The sequence below is a fragment of the Pinus tabuliformis genome, chromosome J, assembly GCF_031772625.1.
Source record: "Pinus tabuliformis cultivar Carrire ecotype Pingquan chromosome J, CPIR1, whole genome shotgun sequence".
Classification (NCBI taxonomy): domain Eukaryota; kingdom Viridiplantae; phylum Streptophyta; class Pinopsida; order Pinales; family Pinaceae; genus Pinus; species Pinus tabuliformis.
Window position 1 is genome coordinate 1469571431 of NC_142295.1, and position 19941 is coordinate 1469591371.

The window sequence follows — 19941 nt, forward strand, 5'->3', positions numbered from 1 at the left end:
ATAACCACCTTGCAATCAATAAATGCTATCATGTCTCCTTTATCTTCTAAACATGAAATAGAAAGTAAATTGTTTTTCAAACCTGGAACATAGAGGATGTTGTTGAGATGAATGTTCCCACCAAATTCCAACATGATAGAAGTAGATCCAATGCCTTTAACTAGGTAGCTATTTTTATCTCCAAGTTCAACCTTGTGAGAGGAGCTTCCTATTACCGCTCAAACTAGCAGGGGTCCTAGGAGGGGACCCTATAGAGCAACTACTAGGCCAAGGGGGAACAATGGAGAGTTAGCCCATTGTCACCTCCGATAAGCCTCCCTACTCTTTACGGACTTTCACCAATGGGAGGAGTCTCGGTATGAGAGGAATCACGAGAAAAGATGGATCAACGATAAGATATGATGATTCCTAAATCCTTTTCACAAGAGAGGCTCAAATAATTGGCTTGCTTGCTTTGAAAGCAAGGTGATTAGCTCTCTAAGAAGAGCTATGAGGATACCTAGACCTAGGGTCGGGCAATATCCTTTAACAAGAGGCATCCTAGACCTAAGAATCCTAAAGGAGAAATGCCTTCTATGTGACCCTTATGGGATGTGAATTACAAGGTTGTAGGACCACAAAGAACCCAAGTGGACACAAATTAGGTCAATGATGTGGAGTGGATCAACAACAGAGGGGCTTGACCTGGTTAAGGAGTAGAATAGGATCAAAGGACTAATTTTCCTTTGAAATTTGAATGCAATGATCCAAATGAGGACACTAACCCAAATCAACGTAGGGAGAGAAATGATCCTCAAGCTAGGGCGTGTGATATCTCGGGATTCCACCATCGAATTGTACTCAAACTTGGAGGACCCTTTGAGAAGAACCCAGCACGGTTGTGGACCAATTTTCAAGGTGTTTAGATGGCTACAAAATATTTCGCTTGATGCCCTAGGTGACCTACTAGGGTTAGGCCTAGAAAGAGAAGGAAAGGTGAAAAATAATATTCTTTTGTGATCACCTCTAGACTAGATCAGTGCCTAGCCTATTGGGAGAATGGATTCTAATGGAAACAATGTTTAGAGATGCTTAATTTCAATCAAGGAGTTCCCCAACAACTTTGCATGACAAAAGCAGCAACTAGGTTACAAGGGAAATTTATACTTCTAATTATTTGCAAATGATGACTTATCAAGATAATGCATGAGCAATCATGTATCTCTAGGACAATAATTCACCATACATTTCAACAATCAAAATGAAAAATCTTACAAAGACAAGGTCACCAACTTCGCATAAGCCCAAGAGCAGCTGCAACAGCTTCATGAACGAAAATAGTCCATAGATCATTTTATGAGACAAAATTACAAGATAAGCATGAAAAGATTACTCACAATGTACAGCGAGATTATTCCAATCATCAAGTGCAAGAAAAGCGAAGCTCCAAGATAGAAAAATCAAGATCTTCCAAACATCGAAATGCATTAGTTCTCCAATTCATCCATCCAAAAGGCTAGTGAAAATCTCAAGAGATACAAATGATCCAAATCCAAGTGATGATAAGAGAAATGAATCATCCTCTCATCTATTTATACAATCCAATAGGGGATTCAAATGGCCTAATTTGCCTAATTTAGCCCCAAATAATAAAATAATGTTCAATAATGATATGCCTTGGTGACAAGCCCACCAAGATAGCTCCAAAATAGAAAGATAAGTCTCTCAAGAGGGAAAAATAGTAAACATGATGAGACGTTGGGCCATTGAGAAGGCCTAGTGGAGTCCAAAGTGTGCCAAGTTGAGAGAATAGGTACAAGTGTGAAGTCGGTCGGGCATGGTGATCCAAGTGCATCATCCCCATCCCAAAAGGTGGAACATGAGCAATCACTTAATGGTGTTGGGGATCCATGAAGTGCTCTCTACTATAGTGGAGGCCCATGGCTCTCAACGCTCACCCTAAAAGTGTCATTGTGACCCTCTAGAGGGCTTGGACCCAGTATAGGGAGACCAAACCCTAAATGGAGACCCAACTGCAATCTTGCATAAGATCCATAGCGTCCCCTTGCCCTCTGATACAACAAATCATTAGAGTAATCAAGTAAAAGAACTTACAAATCATGGAATCAAATGGACACTTCATGGTGGCATGCCCTTCCATAGGGGGCTTTGGCATGTACAGGTGTCTCCAAGCTCAATAAGGGGGTTAACCAAGGACCCTATAAGGTGGTTTCAGCCTTTAAAGGGGGTGACATTTCCATGGTACACCCATCAAGTGGTAGGTGGCATGTGATATAATGAGGGAAGGCAATCCTGCATAAGATCCATAGCGTCCCCTTGCCCTCTAATACAACAAATCATTAGAGTAATCAAGTAAAAGAACTTACCAATCATGGAATCAAATGGACACTTCATGGTGGCATGCCCTTCCATAGTGGGCTTTGGCATGTACAGGTGTCTCCAAGCTCAATAAGGGGGTTAACCAAGGACCCTATTAGGTGGTTTCAGCCTTTAAAGGGGGTGATATTTCCATGGTACACCCATCAAGTGGTAGGTGGCATGTGATATAATGATGGAAGGCTCCAAACCATATGCCATGGTACAAGGGTAGCTATAATAGGGGAAACGCACACTTGGGTAGATGAGTGTAGGAGGGAGCAATCATGGTACATGAGTTACCCCGGCCTTTGTTTTTCCACCCTTCTTCATATGTCTTTTGCCTTTGATTGATTTTTCTTCAATACTGCTTGGGGCTCTAGGGAATGAGAGCATGATGTGTAGGATATAGCAGTAGATAACCCCTTTAAGGTGGGGCAGTTCATTGCCCACTAGGGGTTGAGACAATGTTATGAACAAATATATAGGAAATAATGTAAATGACAATAATCATAAATAATTATTAGTTAATTAGTAATTAGGTTGAAGAGGCACGTCTAAATGAGACATGACTCTCCATGAAGAGACAATTATAGAACTTTTACCTTAGTCGAAATTTTAAGTGATGCACAAAGACAAGCAATTGCAAGAGATTTAGGACAATTAATAGCAATATATAAGCAACGAGAGCCTGATTTTAATAAGGAAATGAAGAAAACAGAATCCACATTGCAAGTTGAACGTCCATCATCACTCCTACAAAACAATGTAAACCAGTGTACCAAGAAATTGTAGCTAGGAGATCAAGAGAAAGGCAAAATAGTCAAACTTCAAACAAGAAAGCGTTACAACAGGAACATAAAAATCTTGTGGATATGCATTACAAGGAAGTAATGGAAAAGGATGAAGAAATCTCTTGCCTCAAGTACCACGTTGAAAAATTACTTGCACAAGTAAAGAAGACTAAGGTCACAAAGAAAGAACTCAAGAAGCACTTATCTAAACAAGAAGAGGAAACTTTACGTTTAAAGAACCTTAATAAAAATTTATTAGAACAAATCAGAAATCTAAAAGATGAAAAAGTCAAAAGTCAAAACATTGAAAATAAGGTTGATGAATCAGAAACCAAAGAACTCTTACATCTAAGAAACCATAATCAAAATCTACTCACTCAAATTGAGAAACTTAAGGATGATAAGAAAGCATTAAAAAACAAGTTAGAACAATTCACTCAAGAAGTATCGAAATCTCTAGTCGTACAGTCCAAGTTGAAGATAAGGGAACGAATACCGATCCAGTGAATATGACAACTCAAGAAGACAAATCAGGGGAAGAAACGACACATTTAGATGTCGCGGCACAGATGATTAACATCCCAAGTGAAGGTTTCATAACCAACTCAACAACATCGTCCCCTAAAGTAAATCAAAAAAATTCCACACACTTAATAAGGGAATGTCAAACCAAAAAAGTTCCCTATCGACATCTGAATCATGAGAGTAGACAACTCAACCATGCTACATATCAGGACCATTCAGAACACAAACAACAAACTGATGTTCCAGAGAATAGTGATGTAACCTCAATCCAGTCCTATGATGACAAGTCGTTACAAAATTCCAGTGATAAGAATATTACATAGAAGATTAATCTAGGACGGTCTGATCCCTTCTCAGTGCGACAGTTTTGTTTGTCACTTAGAAGATCATATCAACATGTATCAACAAAGATGACAGTTTTGAGACAAAAAGACATTCGAAGTCGAAAAAGAGATCAAGCCTTTTTCATTAACAAGCTTTGAGGACAAAGCTTTTTGAGGAGGAAGGCAATGTTATGAATAAATATATAGGAAATAATATAAATAACAATAATCATAAGTAATTATTAGTTAATTAATAATTAGGTTGAAGAGGCATATCTAAATTAGACATGACTCTCAATGAAGAGACACCTACTTGGTATATAAGCAAGCCTCTCATTTTTCATTGTATGGTCATTCTTATTCATACATTCAATATATAATATTTGTATCCTCATGGATATCTTTATATTCCAAGTCTTTTGGAGTAATTAATCTGAAAAAGGAACTTTGTTAGCTTCAAGTTTACCTTGGGTACCATCCTCAAAATGAGAACTTCCCAGTGGGTTTCCCTAGAAAATGTATGATGCAAATATATATATATATGACTTAGTGACCCTCCTATTCTAAATATCGGCATTTCAAATATTGTCTCCACATTCAGTTACATGACAAATCTGATTGATATGTAAATATTAGTTGTTCATTCCTATACACAAATTTTGATCACTTATTACCAATACTCTTGAGCATTTATTTCAGTTATATTCTAATACTTGGAACTCCACTAAAACAGTTTCCAGTAGTAAAACACAATACAGCCTTTAGTCAAACCAATGTGCATACCTCATTCCATATTCTGTGTTCATCAATGATGTTAAATTTATATATCTGAACAAAATGTACAATTACATCTAGAACTGTTTGAAGATTTCTTTTCCAAGAAAAACCTTGTGGATAACCCTCTAAGTACTTCCTGTGATCCATACATCGTAAAAAGGGTAAACAGTCAGTGCCTAAGTTCCAAACACCTAACCCTGAGGGGGATCAAGTGATTCAAACCCATGACCTCCCCAATCTCAGGGAGGGATCTCACTTCTGGTTCATAACCACTTGAGCTAACTCTCAGAGCTTATAACTGTTTGAAGATGTACATAGAAATCTGTAATTCATTATTTTTTAGCACGGTGAGAACCATTAAAACAAGCATATTAAATCATATCTGTTGCCTTCTGTAAAGACACTCCAATAAAAGTAAAACCCATTTTTCTCAATCAACAAAATAAGACAAAATCACAGTACAGAATTAAGGGCACTAAATAAATCTCTCCTTCAATGCTTTTAAAGGTTAGATCTTACTTTCGCAAAAGCAGCAACATTGGTAATCAAGAAGAGCAGTAAATCCTTACAAAGACTGGTCATGCATCCTTACCCAATAAGTGGCAGGCTCTTCTTCCAGAGATGTTGTTTCCTTTCCACCTCTATCAATAGCTTTCAGGAGCTCATCATAATTCAGCAGATCAGGTTGGAGACTTGAAGAATTAGCAACAGCATTGGTTACGGCCTCAACAAGAGAATTAGAAGCATTGTTTCCATTTTGGTGAGAAGTTTCAAGGTCCAATAGCAACTGGCTAGAATCCTCTTCAGCCACTAAAGGAATAGAGGGGAATAACCTGGTGAGTTCTACAATAACAAAGAAAATTTTAGCATGCTGGTAAGCCTTGGGTTTGTGGCATTTACTCCAACAGAAGCCAAAGATAGATGTAAAATAGATTTTCACATAATAATAATATAATGCTGGCAAACATATTTGCAAATTACCAAGCTTTCCACATAACTCTTGTTTGATTTTTTGGTGAAACTAGTTTTGTGACTGGAAAATGTGATCTTTATACCAACTTATTATATGGTTCAAAACTCTGACTCTAAGCGAAACTACAAAAACAATTAAGTTAACAAAAGATTATAAGGAGCATTTTTTTCTTTCAGTTTTAAATAAAGGTTCATGATATGACATTGAAGGGAAAGCTCTACTAAAATGCAGGAAAAAATATATTTTAGAGTGTTAAAACCAGTACCAGATTCAGACATACCATATTATGGAGGAAAGTTGTAACTGAACCTTAAAGGTTTCCATGAACTCAGGATATGAATTGATCTAGTTCTTGCAATCAGAATAGGTCTTCACTATAGGGCATGATCTCTTTTCAAAGGAATGTGTGTATGTCTATACCTATATTAAGGCAAATATGAAGAAAATTAAACAAAAGTTCAACTGAGGTAATTTCCTTGGTGCATATTTGTGGCAGGACATACCAACACCCAGTTTTTATATGAAGTTCAGATTCTCTATTACTCCCCTACACTGATTAAAGTTTAATTAGGTCTTTGTCTACTTAAGCTAGAACTTTGTGAGGGTGTCATGTAAAGGTATAATGTTAAGTCTAGGCTCTGTGACTCAAGGGATAAACAGTATTTCTTATTGTTCAATAAAGTTCAATGCGTAGGCTCTTATCTAAATCCCTTAAATACTACTGGTTAAGGCCTGCCTACAGGACATTACTGGGTGAGATTGGTCTGAAAAAGGGTTACATTAGATCTTAGATCTAAATCTTTCTTAATGTAAATGTTACAAAAATTACACAAGAATTGAATTCAGATGGTTTCCTTAGTAGTCATATCTATAGCAGGATGCATCACCAAGTTCTTTTACTAAATTTAAACTGCACATTATAATTTATTCTCCTACAATAACTAGGGTTTGGTTAGGTCTGTCTAATTATATTAGAACTTTGCAAGGGTGTCATGTTAATGTATAATGCTAGGAATTGTTTCCACGGATCAAAGGATGGACGTATTTCTTCTTTTCAATATAGATAATTACATAGACTATTATCTAAAGCCCTCAAGTATAATATCATCATCTCTAGCATTGTTGGTTTAGATATTTTTCGCGAGGCCTCCCAATTGTTTCAGCAACCAGTTCTACCTCTCCAGTATGAACCACTCTAGACTGGTCAATACTGGTCCAGTGACCAGTTCAAACAGTGCCAATAACCTTGGGCACAACCTATGAGAGAAGCTTATGTAAATTTTCATTCTTTGATTAATAAATTGCCTGAAGTGGCCGCGTTGGCTCAGGCCGTGGACTGTTTCCCTCTTTGAGGGTTTTAACCACGTCAAAAATACTGGTGTATTGATCTGTGATCTGGTTGTGAGCAGTGTCCTTTTGGTGTTCTTTCTGAGGAACTTACCCTGTAAATTCCTACATGGTATCAGAGCTATTTGAGGGCCGCGTCCGTTGGTGATCCAAATCTGAAGCCGGTAGAACTGCATCCGACTGCCGTTTCCTAGATCTGTTGTTTCTGACTGCTTTCGGGCCGAGAGAACTGCTCTGTTGTGTTCGGAGCATCTGTTCCAGTGAGGAACCCCTTTCGTTTCACGCGAAAAGGTTTCCGGTAGCCCTAGCTGCGTCATTTTTAAGATCTGGAGGTATACAGTGTTTATTTGCAGTTTACTGTTATTTTCTCTCTGCTTATTTCAGTTTCGGTTTATTTAGCTTTTTTTTAACCGGATCTATACCTTTCATTTCTGCATATGCTCTTTGCCCTGCGACTCTGTGCGATCTGGGCAAATCAGAAACAGAAAGGAAGGATTTTTCTCATGCGTATGCTCTTTCCCCTGCACCTTAGTGTGATCTCGGAAAATTAGAAACATTGAGAAAAATATTTAGTTTTTTGGCTAAAGCTAACTTTGAGCCGCAAGGTTCAATTTTTGAAAATATTTAGTTTTTTGGGTAAAGCTAACTTCGAGCCGCAAGGTTCGTTTTCTTTGCATGTCCGTGTTGGGTTTTGTGTTTTTTGTTTTGTAGGGAAAAAGAGCTTTCTCAAAGCAAGCACGCAACCCAAAGCCCCCCCCCCTCTCTCTCTCTCTCTCTCTCAAATTTTTTGTATAGATCAATTGGTTCAAAGCTATTTTAAGAGAGTAGAGGTCTTGGGTTCAAGTCTCCATTTTGTGGGGGCGGACTTTTTCATTTCCGCACATTCCCGCACTTCGTCGGCAACTTCAACAACTTTTTTCCAAAAAGCCATAACTTCTTCATCCGGAAGCCTTTTTCAGAGCCGTTTTTTTTCCCAGCCTAATTTTTCGAGATCTATCCATTGGAACACTTACTTTCAGCATCTTCAGCTTCAGTTTCTGTTGAAATGGAAAGTCAATACCAAGTTACCCTTGACAGCACCAACTACTTCCAATGGTTGTCCTACATGGAGGATTTACTTAGAAGTAAAGGTCTCTACCGAATAGCCACAGGCCAAGAAAAGAAATCGAAAGATGAAGACAATGCTGCTAAATGGGAAAATAGACAAGATCAAGCACGTGGTTTGATAGGGATGTCTATTTCTCCAGATCTTAGATTCCATATTGCAGAACTTGAAACTCCTCATGAAGCAATGGAACAAATCAATAAAGTTTTTGGGATTAAAAATGAAATTAGAGCCCATCAACTTGAAAATGAGTTGCTTACATTGGACCCTAATAATTTTTCTTGCATTGAAGATTTCTTGTCTAAGTTCAAGACCCTTAGATATCTTTTGGAAGGTGTTAAGGTTAAGAAAGAAGATAGTAACCTTATTTATTCCATCCTTACTAAGTTGGGACCAGCCTACTCTGTATTTGTTTCCACCTTCCATTCTACAAGAGAAGCCTTCATTTCTCAAGGAAAAGACTACAAGCCCCCTTCCTTTGACTCTTTTTGTGATTCTTTAATAAGAGAACAAGAAAAACTCTTACACCTTGGTCTTCTTAATCTTGGAAACTCTTCCAAGAAAGCGTTAGCCGCCCAGCAGCAACCAAATTCAAAGAATCCTAAAAAGTCATATCCTAAAAAGAATGGTCCTAAACCAAACAAGGGTCCTAAGCAATTTCAGCCCCAAAATGAAAAATCATTTCAACAAAATGATAAGACAAATAAAAACAAAGGGAAGAAGACTGATAGACATTGCAATTTTTGTAATCGAGATGGGCACTTAGAATCAAAATGCTTTAAGAAGATGGAAGCCTTGGAAGCAGCAATGAAGAAGCATAACATCCATTTGGGGCAATCTTCAACTTCAACTTCATCTTCAGGAATGGCACTTTCTGCATGTGGTTGTCAAGCATCTCGGTCTGGCTATGCATTAAATGTATCTTCTTCTTCTCATTCTCATGAGTGGCTCATTGATTCTGGAGCTTCTTATCACATGGCCAAAAACAAAGCCATGTTTTCTTCTTTAAATGATTGTAACACCAAAAATATATATGTTGGTGATGATAGATCATAGATCTCTTAATGTTGTAGGGACTGGAACTGTTCATCTAGACAATGGTCAGTTTAATGATGTATTATGTGTTCCAACCTTATCCTGCAACCTTCTATCTGTATATCAGATAACTCATTCAGGTGAAGGTAAAATCGTTGAATTTTCACCTCATGATGTTGTAATCAAGGACTTAAAAGATCCTAAACAGATTTTGGCTACTGGCATTGCTGATGATTCTACAAGGTTGTATAAGTTTCACAACTTTTGGTCATCAAATCTTCCCTCAGTATTTGTTGCTCATAACGATGAAGTGAGCAAACTTTGGCATGAGCGATTTGGTCACTTAAACTATCGCTCCCTTCAGCATCTATGTAAAGAAAATATGGTGACAGGTCTTCCTATGGTATCTTGCAGAGATGGTGTTTGTTCCGGATGTGTACTCGGAAAACATCATCGGGACAGTTTTGAAAAACGTGCCTCTTGGCACGCCTCAGCCCCTTTACAGCTTGTGCATAGTGATTTATGTGGTCCACTTCCAGTTGTGTCATTCTCTGGTTGCAAGTATTTCTTAACTTTCATTGATGATTTCTCCAGACGCACTTGGGTATACTTCTTAAAACTCAAGAGTGAAGTATTTAACACTTTTTTGGCCTTCAAGGCCTTTGTTGAAAAACAATCTGGACATCAAATTGTTAAGTTAAGATCTGATAATGGCGGAGAATATGTTAAAAACACATTCATCAACTATTGCACTGAGAATGGAATTCAAATGCAACATACTATTCCATATACTCCACAACAAAATGGTGTAGCTGAAAGGAAGAATCGCACCTTAAAGGAAATGGCTAATTGTATGCTACAATCTAAAGGACTTGGTCTTAGTTTTTGGGCAGAAGCAATTAACTGTGCAAATTACATAATAAATCGCACTCCTACTAAGGCTTTAAAGAATATCACTCCAGAAGAAACATGGAGCTCAATCAAACCAGATGTAAGTCACTTTCGTGTTTTTGGAAGTGAAGCGTGGGCCCATATTCCAGATGAAAAGCATAAAGCTTTAGAACCTAAGAGTGAAAAATGTACTTTTGTTGGATATTCTGAAGATGTCAAAGGCTATAGACTTATTCCATTTAAGTCCAAAAATGTTATCATTAGAAGAGATGTAAAATTTGATGAAAATATATCGGCCTGCGAGCCTAGTCCGGCGGATGTGCCACCTCTCCCTATCTCTTCTACCTTTGAAAACATTTCTTCTTCAGATGATGAAAGTGAGGATGACAATCCTCCCCCACCATCTCAGGATCCTCCTTCAGCTCCTGAGCCTCCAAAATGGGTTCGTGCTACTCGAGATGCAGCAGGTGATCTTGCCAGTGATCCTACAGATCAGTGACGCACACGTTCTCAGTTCGAGAGAGCCTCTTCTTTACTGGCTCAAGCTCCAGTAAATTATGATCCTGACACCTTTGCAGAAGCTTCAGGCCATCCAGATTGGGAAGCAGCTATGAATGAAGAATATCATTCATTATTGGCAAATGATACATGGGATCGTGTTCCTTTACCAAAGGGACGAAAACTTGTTAGATGCAAATGGGTTTACAGAACCAAGTATGGACCAGATGGGAAAGTTGATAAGCATAAAGCTCGTCTTGTTGCTAAGGGCTTTTCATAGGTTGAAGGCATTGACTACACTGAAACCTTCTCCCCTGTTGCCAAAATGAACTCTATCCGCCTTGTTCTTTCCCTTGCTGCCTCTTTCAAATGGGAAGTCCATCAGATGGATGTTAAATCTGCCTTCTTGCATGGGGACTTGCATGAAGAAATCTATATGGAACAACCCATTGGCTTCATACAAACAGACTCCAGCCTTGTTTGTCGACTTAAGAAATCCCTTTATGGTCTCAAGCAAGCTCCTCGGGCTTGGTATGCCAAAATGGATAGCTTTCTTTTAGAATCTGGCTTTTCTAGGTGTCATTCTAACAATACTGTCTACACCAAGAAAGTGGGCAACTCTCTTATCATCCTTGTTCTTTATGTTGATGATCTTATCCTTACTAATAGTGATCCCAACCTTATAAACCATGTGAAGTCTAGCCTCAAAAGGAAATTTGAAATGACAGACTTAGGACACTTACACTATTTTCTCGGTCTTCAAGTCTTGCAATCCAAGGAGGGTATTTCCCTTTCCCAGTCCAAGTATGCTTGTGATATTCTACGTCATTTTCACATGGAAGACTGTAAGCCAGCCCCTTCTCCCTTTCAGTCTGGAGTCAAACTCTCAGTCACTTGTACTTCTCCTGAAGTTGATGCTACCTTATACCGTCAACTTGTAGGAAAACTTTTGTATCTAACCCATACTCGTCCTGACCTTTCCTTTGTTGTTGGCCTTGTTGCTCGGTTCATGCAAAACCCCCGTGAAAGTCATTGGAAAGCAGCTAAAAGAATACTTCGTTATGTTCGAGGTACAGTTCAGTTTGGGATTCATTACAGTGCCAAAGCATCTCCTCTATTGGTTGGTTTCACTGATTCCGATTGGGCTGGTGACCCTGATGATCGGAAGTCTACTGCCGGTTATGTGTTCACTCTTTGTTCAAGACCTATTACATGGGCTTGCAAAAAACAGGGTGCCATTTCTCTTTCATCAGCAGAAGCAGAGTATCGTGGTGCCGTAGAAGCTAGTAAGGAAGCCTTGTGGCTTCGTCAGATCCTGTCAGAATTTGGCTTTCAGCAGCAGCATCCGACTACACTTTGGTGTGATAATCAAATTGCCATTCAGCTATGCAAAGATCCAGTTCAACATCAGCGCAGCAAACACATTGAACTGCACATGCACTTCATCAGAAAGCTCATTCACGACCATGTTCTTGAAGTGCAATATTGTTCAACAGATGATCAAGTTGCAGACATCTTCACAAAGGCTCTCACAGAGGCGAAGTTCACTAAACTTCGATTTATGGTTGGAGTTCAGGAAGTTGTCACTAAGGGGGGATAGGCTCTAGTGCCTCCTTCCTTCTCCTATTGTGTCATATTTGTAAATCCTTCAATCCTATCCCAAGTTGTTCTTAAGGGGGGATGTTAGGATATTCTGACACATAGGAAATAGTTAAGTACAACTTGGTCTAGTATAGAGTTAGGTATAGAGTTAGGTAAAGTGTGTTTCTTTACCGTTGTACATTTTGTAACTTACAATCCGACGGTCACAATATGTAGTGATCCGACGGTTCATTCTCTCCTCGGTATTACCGACACTTGATCCGTGGCTTGACACCCGATTGGTCCATGAATTCTATTTAAAGCGCATGGAGGGTCATTTGTAGGGTAATCCGTGCATGAGAGAAGCTTATGTAAATTTTCATTCTTTGATTAATAAATTGCCTGAAGTGCGTTGGCTCAGGCCGTGGACTGTTTCCCTCTTTGAGGGTTTTAACCACGTCAAAAATACTGGTGTATTGATCTGTGATCTGGTTGTGAGCGGTGTCCTTTTGGTGTTCTTTCTGAGGAACTTACCCTGTAAATTCCTACAAAGATGTCACAGAAAATGATCTAGATGATGATCCTAATGAAGTTGATACAGATCAACATGATGATACAAATGAATCTGGTCTTAATGTGAATGAGAATGATGTAGATCAAGACGATAATGTTCCCTTGTGTATGAGGTTCCAGGTAAAGCAATTGAAAAAACCTCCCAGTGAAGGTCCCCATATGGGTGGTGTTGGATTACCCACTGGGCCGAATCCCTCTTCCATTGCAACAAATATGGCAGGGGTTTCAAACCCTGGTCCTAACCCCACCGCACACATGACAAACCTCCACTCAACAATTACACATTCGACTCCTGCATCCTCACACTTCCAGGTCCAGCCACAGTTACAGTCACAGACCCAACCCCAGTTGGCTGCTACGCCACCACAACCTGGCGTTTCCACCCTGTCAAACCCTAATTCTGCAAACCCTAAGCGTGGTCAGCAGAAGCCTCCTGTCCGCCCCATGGGAGCCACATCTCTAACTGGAAATCCTTCATCGTCCCCATTCAAACCCACAGAGTTAGCCCCGGCCCCTCGGAGGAAGAAGCGCAAGGCTCCCGAGAAGCAGGTTCCCGACCGAGTCGCTGCGCTACTACCGGAGTCTGCTTTGTATACCCAATTGCTTGAATTTGAGGCTAGGGTGGACGCAGCCCTGGCCAGAAAGAAGACTGATATCCAGGAAGCCCTCAAAAATCCGCCCTCCCTTCAGCGCACGCTGCGAATCTATGTTTTCAACACCTTTGCAAATCAAAACCACCACGCCCGTGGTACCGATGATAAACAACATATGTTGGAGCAACCGTCGTGGACCTTGCGAATTCTCGGAAGGATTCTAGAGGATGGCATAGAGACAGATGCTTCTGCTTCCGCTGGCACTATTCCAAAGCAACAGAGTTCATCGTTTCCCAAGTTTTCGTCTTTCTTTAAGAGGATCACAGTCAATTTGGATCCTAGTCTGTATCCTGATAACCCTGTCATTATTTGGGATAATGTTAGATCACTGACTCCTATGGAAGGGTTTGAGATAAAGCGGAAGGGTAGCAAAGAATTCACTGCATCTATTCGATTGGAAATGAATTATGTTCCGGAGAAATTCAAGCTCTCGCCTTCCTTGACTGAACTTCTCGGCATTGAGGTGGATACAAGACCGAGAATCATTGCTGCACTTTGGCAGTATGTGAAAGCTAAGAAGCTTCAACATCCTTCTGATCCATCGGTCATTAACTGTGACCCACCATTGCAGAGGATTTTCGGGGGCGAGAAGATTAAGTTTTCTTTTATATCCCAGAAGCTTTCTCAGCATCTCTATCCTTCACAGCCATCCACGTCCCCGCTGACCACGATTCCCTTTTCGACGCCTTCCTTGTCTTCATCGGTCGTCTTCTCCGGACAACCTGACACATTCCGACCACTGCAATTCCTTGGACCACCACAATTTCCAACCACTGTCGTAGACCACTAAAAATTCCTCGCACAACCCCATTAGCCGCCCTTCACTTCGCTGTTAGCACCAATTTAACACGCTACAACAACAGGTGTGATCGTTGGTCAAAAGGTGGGTCACAATTTAGTTTAAAAGCTATATGTTATCATAATATCATAATTACAAAATAGTTATATAATTTAAATATATATATATATATATATATAAATTATTATTGTTAATATTTTTTTTTTTAAAGTATTACAAAAAAAAATATTATTTATTACAACAGTAGTGACGAAGACCTTCCACCTTCCATATGTCGAGACGACAACAACAAAGACAATTTCCAGCAATATAGCTTTGAGGACAAAGCTTTTGAAGGAAGGGACTATGTTATGAATATAATTCATAACAAATTCATAACAAGTAAATAAATAAAATAAATGTAAATATTAAATATGCAAATATTGATTAGGTTAAATAGTCATTAAGTTAAGTGAAAAGGCATGTCTAGAAGACATGCCCAATCACGAAAGGACACCTGCTGAGGTATAAAAGCAGGGTCCTCATTGTAACATTTATCACCTATACATTTTATCTATATAATAAATTATTATTTCAAATACCTCTTGTGTATTTTTACATTCAAGTCGACAAGCTATCAGTTTTTATGCTTCATATCCAATGATCATGCTTCGGCTCCACTTGGAATTGACTAAGTACATGTACTGCAAAACATATTTCGGGTCGAGTGTTCACCAAGTACATCAATGGGCCAATCAGTTGTCTATATCTAGAAGGATCCACAGGGCTTGATTCGGAACTCCTTAGTCTTTTTAAGTTTGTGATCATCAGAGTGGTCATAGATTTATAGTCCATCATGTCAAACTTCTTCAGTATTTTGATCACATACTTTCCTTGACCTAAATAGACTTCATTAGGTTCCTGCCAGACTTCTAGTCCCAAATAGTAACGCATCATCCCAAGATCCTTCATGTCAAACTCTGTTGCCAATTGTTTCTTACGTTCTTTAATTCGAACTTCTACACCTGTCAAGAGAAGGGCATCTACATACAGAGGAATAATTACAGGTTCATTGTTTACAACCTTAATATATAGGTTCGAATCAGCAGAACTTTTCATGAAGCCTAATCTTTGTAGGTATGCATCCATTCTAGCATACCATGCCCTTGGTGCTTGCTTGGGGCCCTAGAATGCTTTCTTCAATCTGCAAACATATGCCTTTCTATATTTGATTTCAAATCTCAAGGGTTGTTCTATGTAGACTTCTTCACCTATAGTGCCATTTAGAAACACAGTCTTGACATCCATTTGATGAATGTTCCATCCCATCGATGTTGCCAAAGAGACTAATGATCGAATCGTTGTATATCTTGTTGTTGGAGCAAATGTTTCTTCATAGTCAATGCCTTCAAGTTGAGAGAACCCTCTAGTTTAGTCCTCTTCTCTAAGAATATGGACAAAAACTGAACTGCCAAATATGCGAAGGTGGTTCACCTCAGGCTCACTCTTATAAAAGCCTCCACAAAAGTCTTGTCCTCAACTACCCTGTGAGGACTCTTGTTCTGCAAGTAAACATATGTAATGCAAGCCTTTGCCAACAAGAACATAGGCAAGTCATGTTGGATGAATGAAAGTCAGCGCTCCCAACATGTTTCGTGACATGTGCCCAGTAGCCCCTCGAGGATCCGTTAACTCTGGCGATGCATCCGTTTACTAACACTTGCGGATTTTGGTGTAACGACAATCGTGATTCCATCAAGTCCTAATCATGGATCATTGCCTTCACTGCTCCAACGATGGTCCTGTTCTTCCTTTCCACAACCCTGTTCTACTAAGGGTTGTAAGGCACTATGAGTTCTCTCTCGATTTATGCCTCCCTGCAAAAACCCATGAACTCATAGGAGGTATACTCACCCCCATTATCTGATCTCAACACCTTGATCTTGTTCCTAGTGTGGTTCTCCATAAGAGATTTGAACTCTTAGAACCGACTGAAGACCTCATACTTAGTCTTCAGGAAGTAGATCCAAGTCCTCCTGGAATAGTCATCTATGAAGGTCACAAAGTAGTTGAACCTCATGATCAACTCCACTGACATAGGACCACATACATCTAAATGCACCAAGTCCAACACTCCCTTAGACCTGATCTCATTGTGAGGAAAGGTTGCCTTGGCATGCTTGCCAAGTGCACATCTTTTACACACACACTCCTACTCCACCCTCATCTCCGAAAAACCAATGACCATTTACTCCAACAGTGGTAAAGCCTTGTAGTGTAGATGTCCCATCCTCCTATGCCAAATCTCACTCTAGCTGTCACTATCATGCACCAAGGCCTTCACAAGCTATCATCTCAACAAAATTACAAATATAAGTTGCTCCCCTTGATCCCTATCACATGCCTCACGCTGGGATCTACTCCATTCAGCCTCACATAAACTTAATCTCCCATGAAGTTGACTTCTAGTCCCCTGTCCACCATGGCTAAAACAAAGAGCAAGTACTTCTCCAACCCCAGTACATATAACACCTCAACCTCCATAGGATTGCCTAAGTCTAGCTGGAACTATATAGTTCCAACGCTTCCAACGCCCTCCACTGCATATCTCACATTATCTCCAAGCTCTACATGGAGATGTTGGTGCTTCTTGGCAAATCTAGTAAAGAGGTCTCGAGATGTCGTCATATGACGAGAAGCTCCACTGTCCACAAACCGCATACCATGAGATAAGGTGCCAAAAAAGCAAGAGACCAAGGAAAACTCCTTGTCAAACTTCTCGGAAAGCTCATCCATCTACATTGTTATTGTTGTAGAAATTTTACTTTACCCTTCTTGTTTAGAGAGTGTTTGGCATAGTGATCGAACTTGTGACATGCAAAGCACTTGACTTTGCTCATGTCCTTCTCCTTCTTACCTTGTGAAGTTCCTCCTCCACCCTAGTTCTGCTTGGCTTTGCCCTTGCCCTTCTTTACTTTCCCAACATGAGCAAGATCCACCTCATCTCCTCCCCTATGTTGTCCACCAATGATAGAACTTTCCCAAATCTCCTTTTGGGTAAAGTTGTCCCACAACCAATTCCAATTTGGAAGTTGTTGCCTTGCAAGGACCCCCTCTTGAAAGGTGGTCCATTGCTTAGCACGCCCCTTCAAATCTACTTTTAAAAGCTCTGAATCAACTACAGCTTCTCCCACACTTGATAGCTCATCACGAGCCTTCTGGATCCTGGTGAGATATGAGGTCAGAGCCTCAGTTTCATTCATATGAATATTGTTGAGCTACTCTCGCAGCACCATCTTCTTGTTCTCGTTAGTACTTTGGTATAGACTGATCAAGGGCATCCACATCTTGTATGCAGTGTCCTTCCCTATCATGTGAGGGATGATGTGATCCTTTACATCATCCAAAATAATTCCCCTTGCTTTCACATCCTTTAGCTTGTGATTGGTTGCTTGTGCAAGGTCTATAGAAACGAAGATCTGCATGCTTGCAAACTCCCACGAGCCATTCACTTCTAAAACAATGGAGATTCGTTCCTTCCATGAACTAAAATTACTGGCCCCCTCCAAGTTATCTTCATACCTCAAACCTGATGATGCCATAATAACCAAATCGACTTAGCCACAAAAACCCAGTAAATAATTTTAAATCTACTTTCTAAAAAAATTACTATCAAACCTGTGATATCTCCTGTCAAAGTTTCAGAGCTCTAATGCCATGTTAATTTAAACTCTTATCAGCCATGATTTAATTTAACTCACCAATTTAACAATACCCCTTATCTTGTCAAACACTCAAAGTCAAACTAGTTTTAGGGCTTGTAGACTTATTATTTTGTAAAAGTGAAGGAATAGACCTCATATAAATAGGTGATCCCTCCACTTCATTTGCGCATCATCACACATGAATTTTACCTCCTTAGAGAGAGTGCAATTTGCCTTATCTATTTTGCTACTTGGTAAAAATGTCATTGTTTATGGAGCATCTTTATATTGGAGATTAAATTTTTCATTGGAGACATCTTTTTGGGATTGAAAGAAGGAGAGCCTTCTTGAAGGAATTTATAAATTAATTGCTTATTTTTTTATATTTTGCATGTGAATGAATTTATGCTAGGCTTTCTAAATGTTCCATGACTAAATGCATATTGTTTATTGGAAATCTTGGTGAAATTTTGCATGTTAAAATTATTCTTCCTTGAACCTCTAGAAGAACTCTTGGGGCATATCTTCTATATTTAGTTTCTCTCGTCACAAAAAAGATGGCTAGGGTTTTACAAGAGGAAAAATATATTTCCCCCTATCTCCAATCATTTTTCATTTTCCTTTAAAAAATTTCCCTAAAACTCCATTTTCCCAAGGGATTAGGCACTAGCCAAAATTGTGTTGATCAAAAATATTAAAATTTAAATATTTTCCTTTCTTGCATCTCTCCTAGGTTTTTTAAGGCAAGGCGCTAGGTCATTTCTAGGGCCAAATTGCTAATAGGGTAATTTTGAGTGGATGCTTGTGGATGAAATTCCAAGATTTTCCTCTACAATTTTTTTAAATGCAATCTAGCATTGATTGTGAAACCTCCCTAAGTAGGGCTAACATCATCCTTCCCAAACTCCTTTGAGCCTTTAGAGACCCCAATCCCTAACCAAGCTTCAACATGAAGCCTATCTAAGGGTTTTCCCTTTTTACTTCGTTGATTTAACCATTAACGAAACCCTTTCTTTGACTTCTACATGTCTAGGTACTCCTCCATCATTGCATATCAATAAGCCCTAGCTTGTAGTGATCCATGGTCTAGAGTTAGAATACTTACTCCTTCATAAAGAATATTTGATCCTATTTCAGCTTGAAGGTATTTTTTTCCATAAACTATTCATATCACCTCAAGCCCTCTAATTAGAAAACGCTCATGGGTGAATAGAAGGAAGCCTCCTTTATGGGGAAATTCCACTAAACAGCAGCAGAGATTGTTGAACTAACAGTGACAATCCTTACTCATTGTTGCCATAGATTTTGGCCCTTGCCTTGAGAATCCTCTCACAAGGCCTAAAAGATTTTATGGCAACATGTCTTGTTACCACAAAATATAGCAGGCCTTGGAGAGGGAAACCCTGCAAGACTAAAACCTAGACTAAGTGCTAACAAAGGGGCAATGGTCAACTATGATCACAACCAAGGCCCCCTGCTCTATACAGATTTTCACCGATGGGAGGAGTCCCGATACAAGGCACAAAGTGACCCTACTAAAGCTCATTCAAAAAGAGGCACAATAAAGGTACAAAGCTTCAAAGAACAAATCGCTTTCAAAGGAAGGCTCAAGACCTAGGGTTTTGAGGTTTTTTGATGAAAATAGGTATTCACAAAGTCAAGGCCCCCCAGAAAGAGTTTCTTATGATGATAATGAACTAATACAAGGCTCATGAAACCCTCAAGAAAATCATCAAGTTGAAAGAAAAGAAATTAGAGTTTTCCTCTTAGGGCAACACCTAGGGCAAGAGATTTTATTAATAAAATTTGAGTGGATGACCATCAAATTGATAAGTTAGGTAGCCTAGACCTATCTCTTGATGTTTAGGGTCTCAAATCACCAAAAAGCCTCCTCCCTAAAATTTCACTCCAAGACCTAGTTTTTCTCCCTAGCCTTAAAAGGACCGAATTTGAGAAGAGAAAATTATGGAGAAAATTTAAGGTTGACCATCAAGTGATTGGACCAGTGTCTTGTCCTATGGGTATATGG

The 19941-nt window shown here is 39.4% G+C and overlaps 1 protein-coding gene and 1 pseudogene across 2 annotated transcripts in view; one reads left to right on the top strand and one right to left on the bottom strand.

The window, feature by feature from the left end:
• The window catches only part of LOC149232915 (Inositol monophosphatase family protein), a 230619-nt gene that overhangs the window by 154275 nt on the left and 56403 nt on the right, over positions 1 to 19941 (bottom strand). For both annotated transcript variants that reach the window (XM_089379546.1, XM_089379545.1), the window contains exon 4: positions 5367 to 5617. In XM_089379546.1, the coding sequence (XP_089235672.1) occupies positions 5367 to 5617 (251 nt within the window). The remainder of the gene's footprint in view (positions 1 to 5366; positions 5618 to 19941) is intronic.
• LOC149232916 (SWI/SNF complex component SNF12 homolog pseudogene) lies at positions 12937 to 14220 on the top strand (annotated as a pseudogene).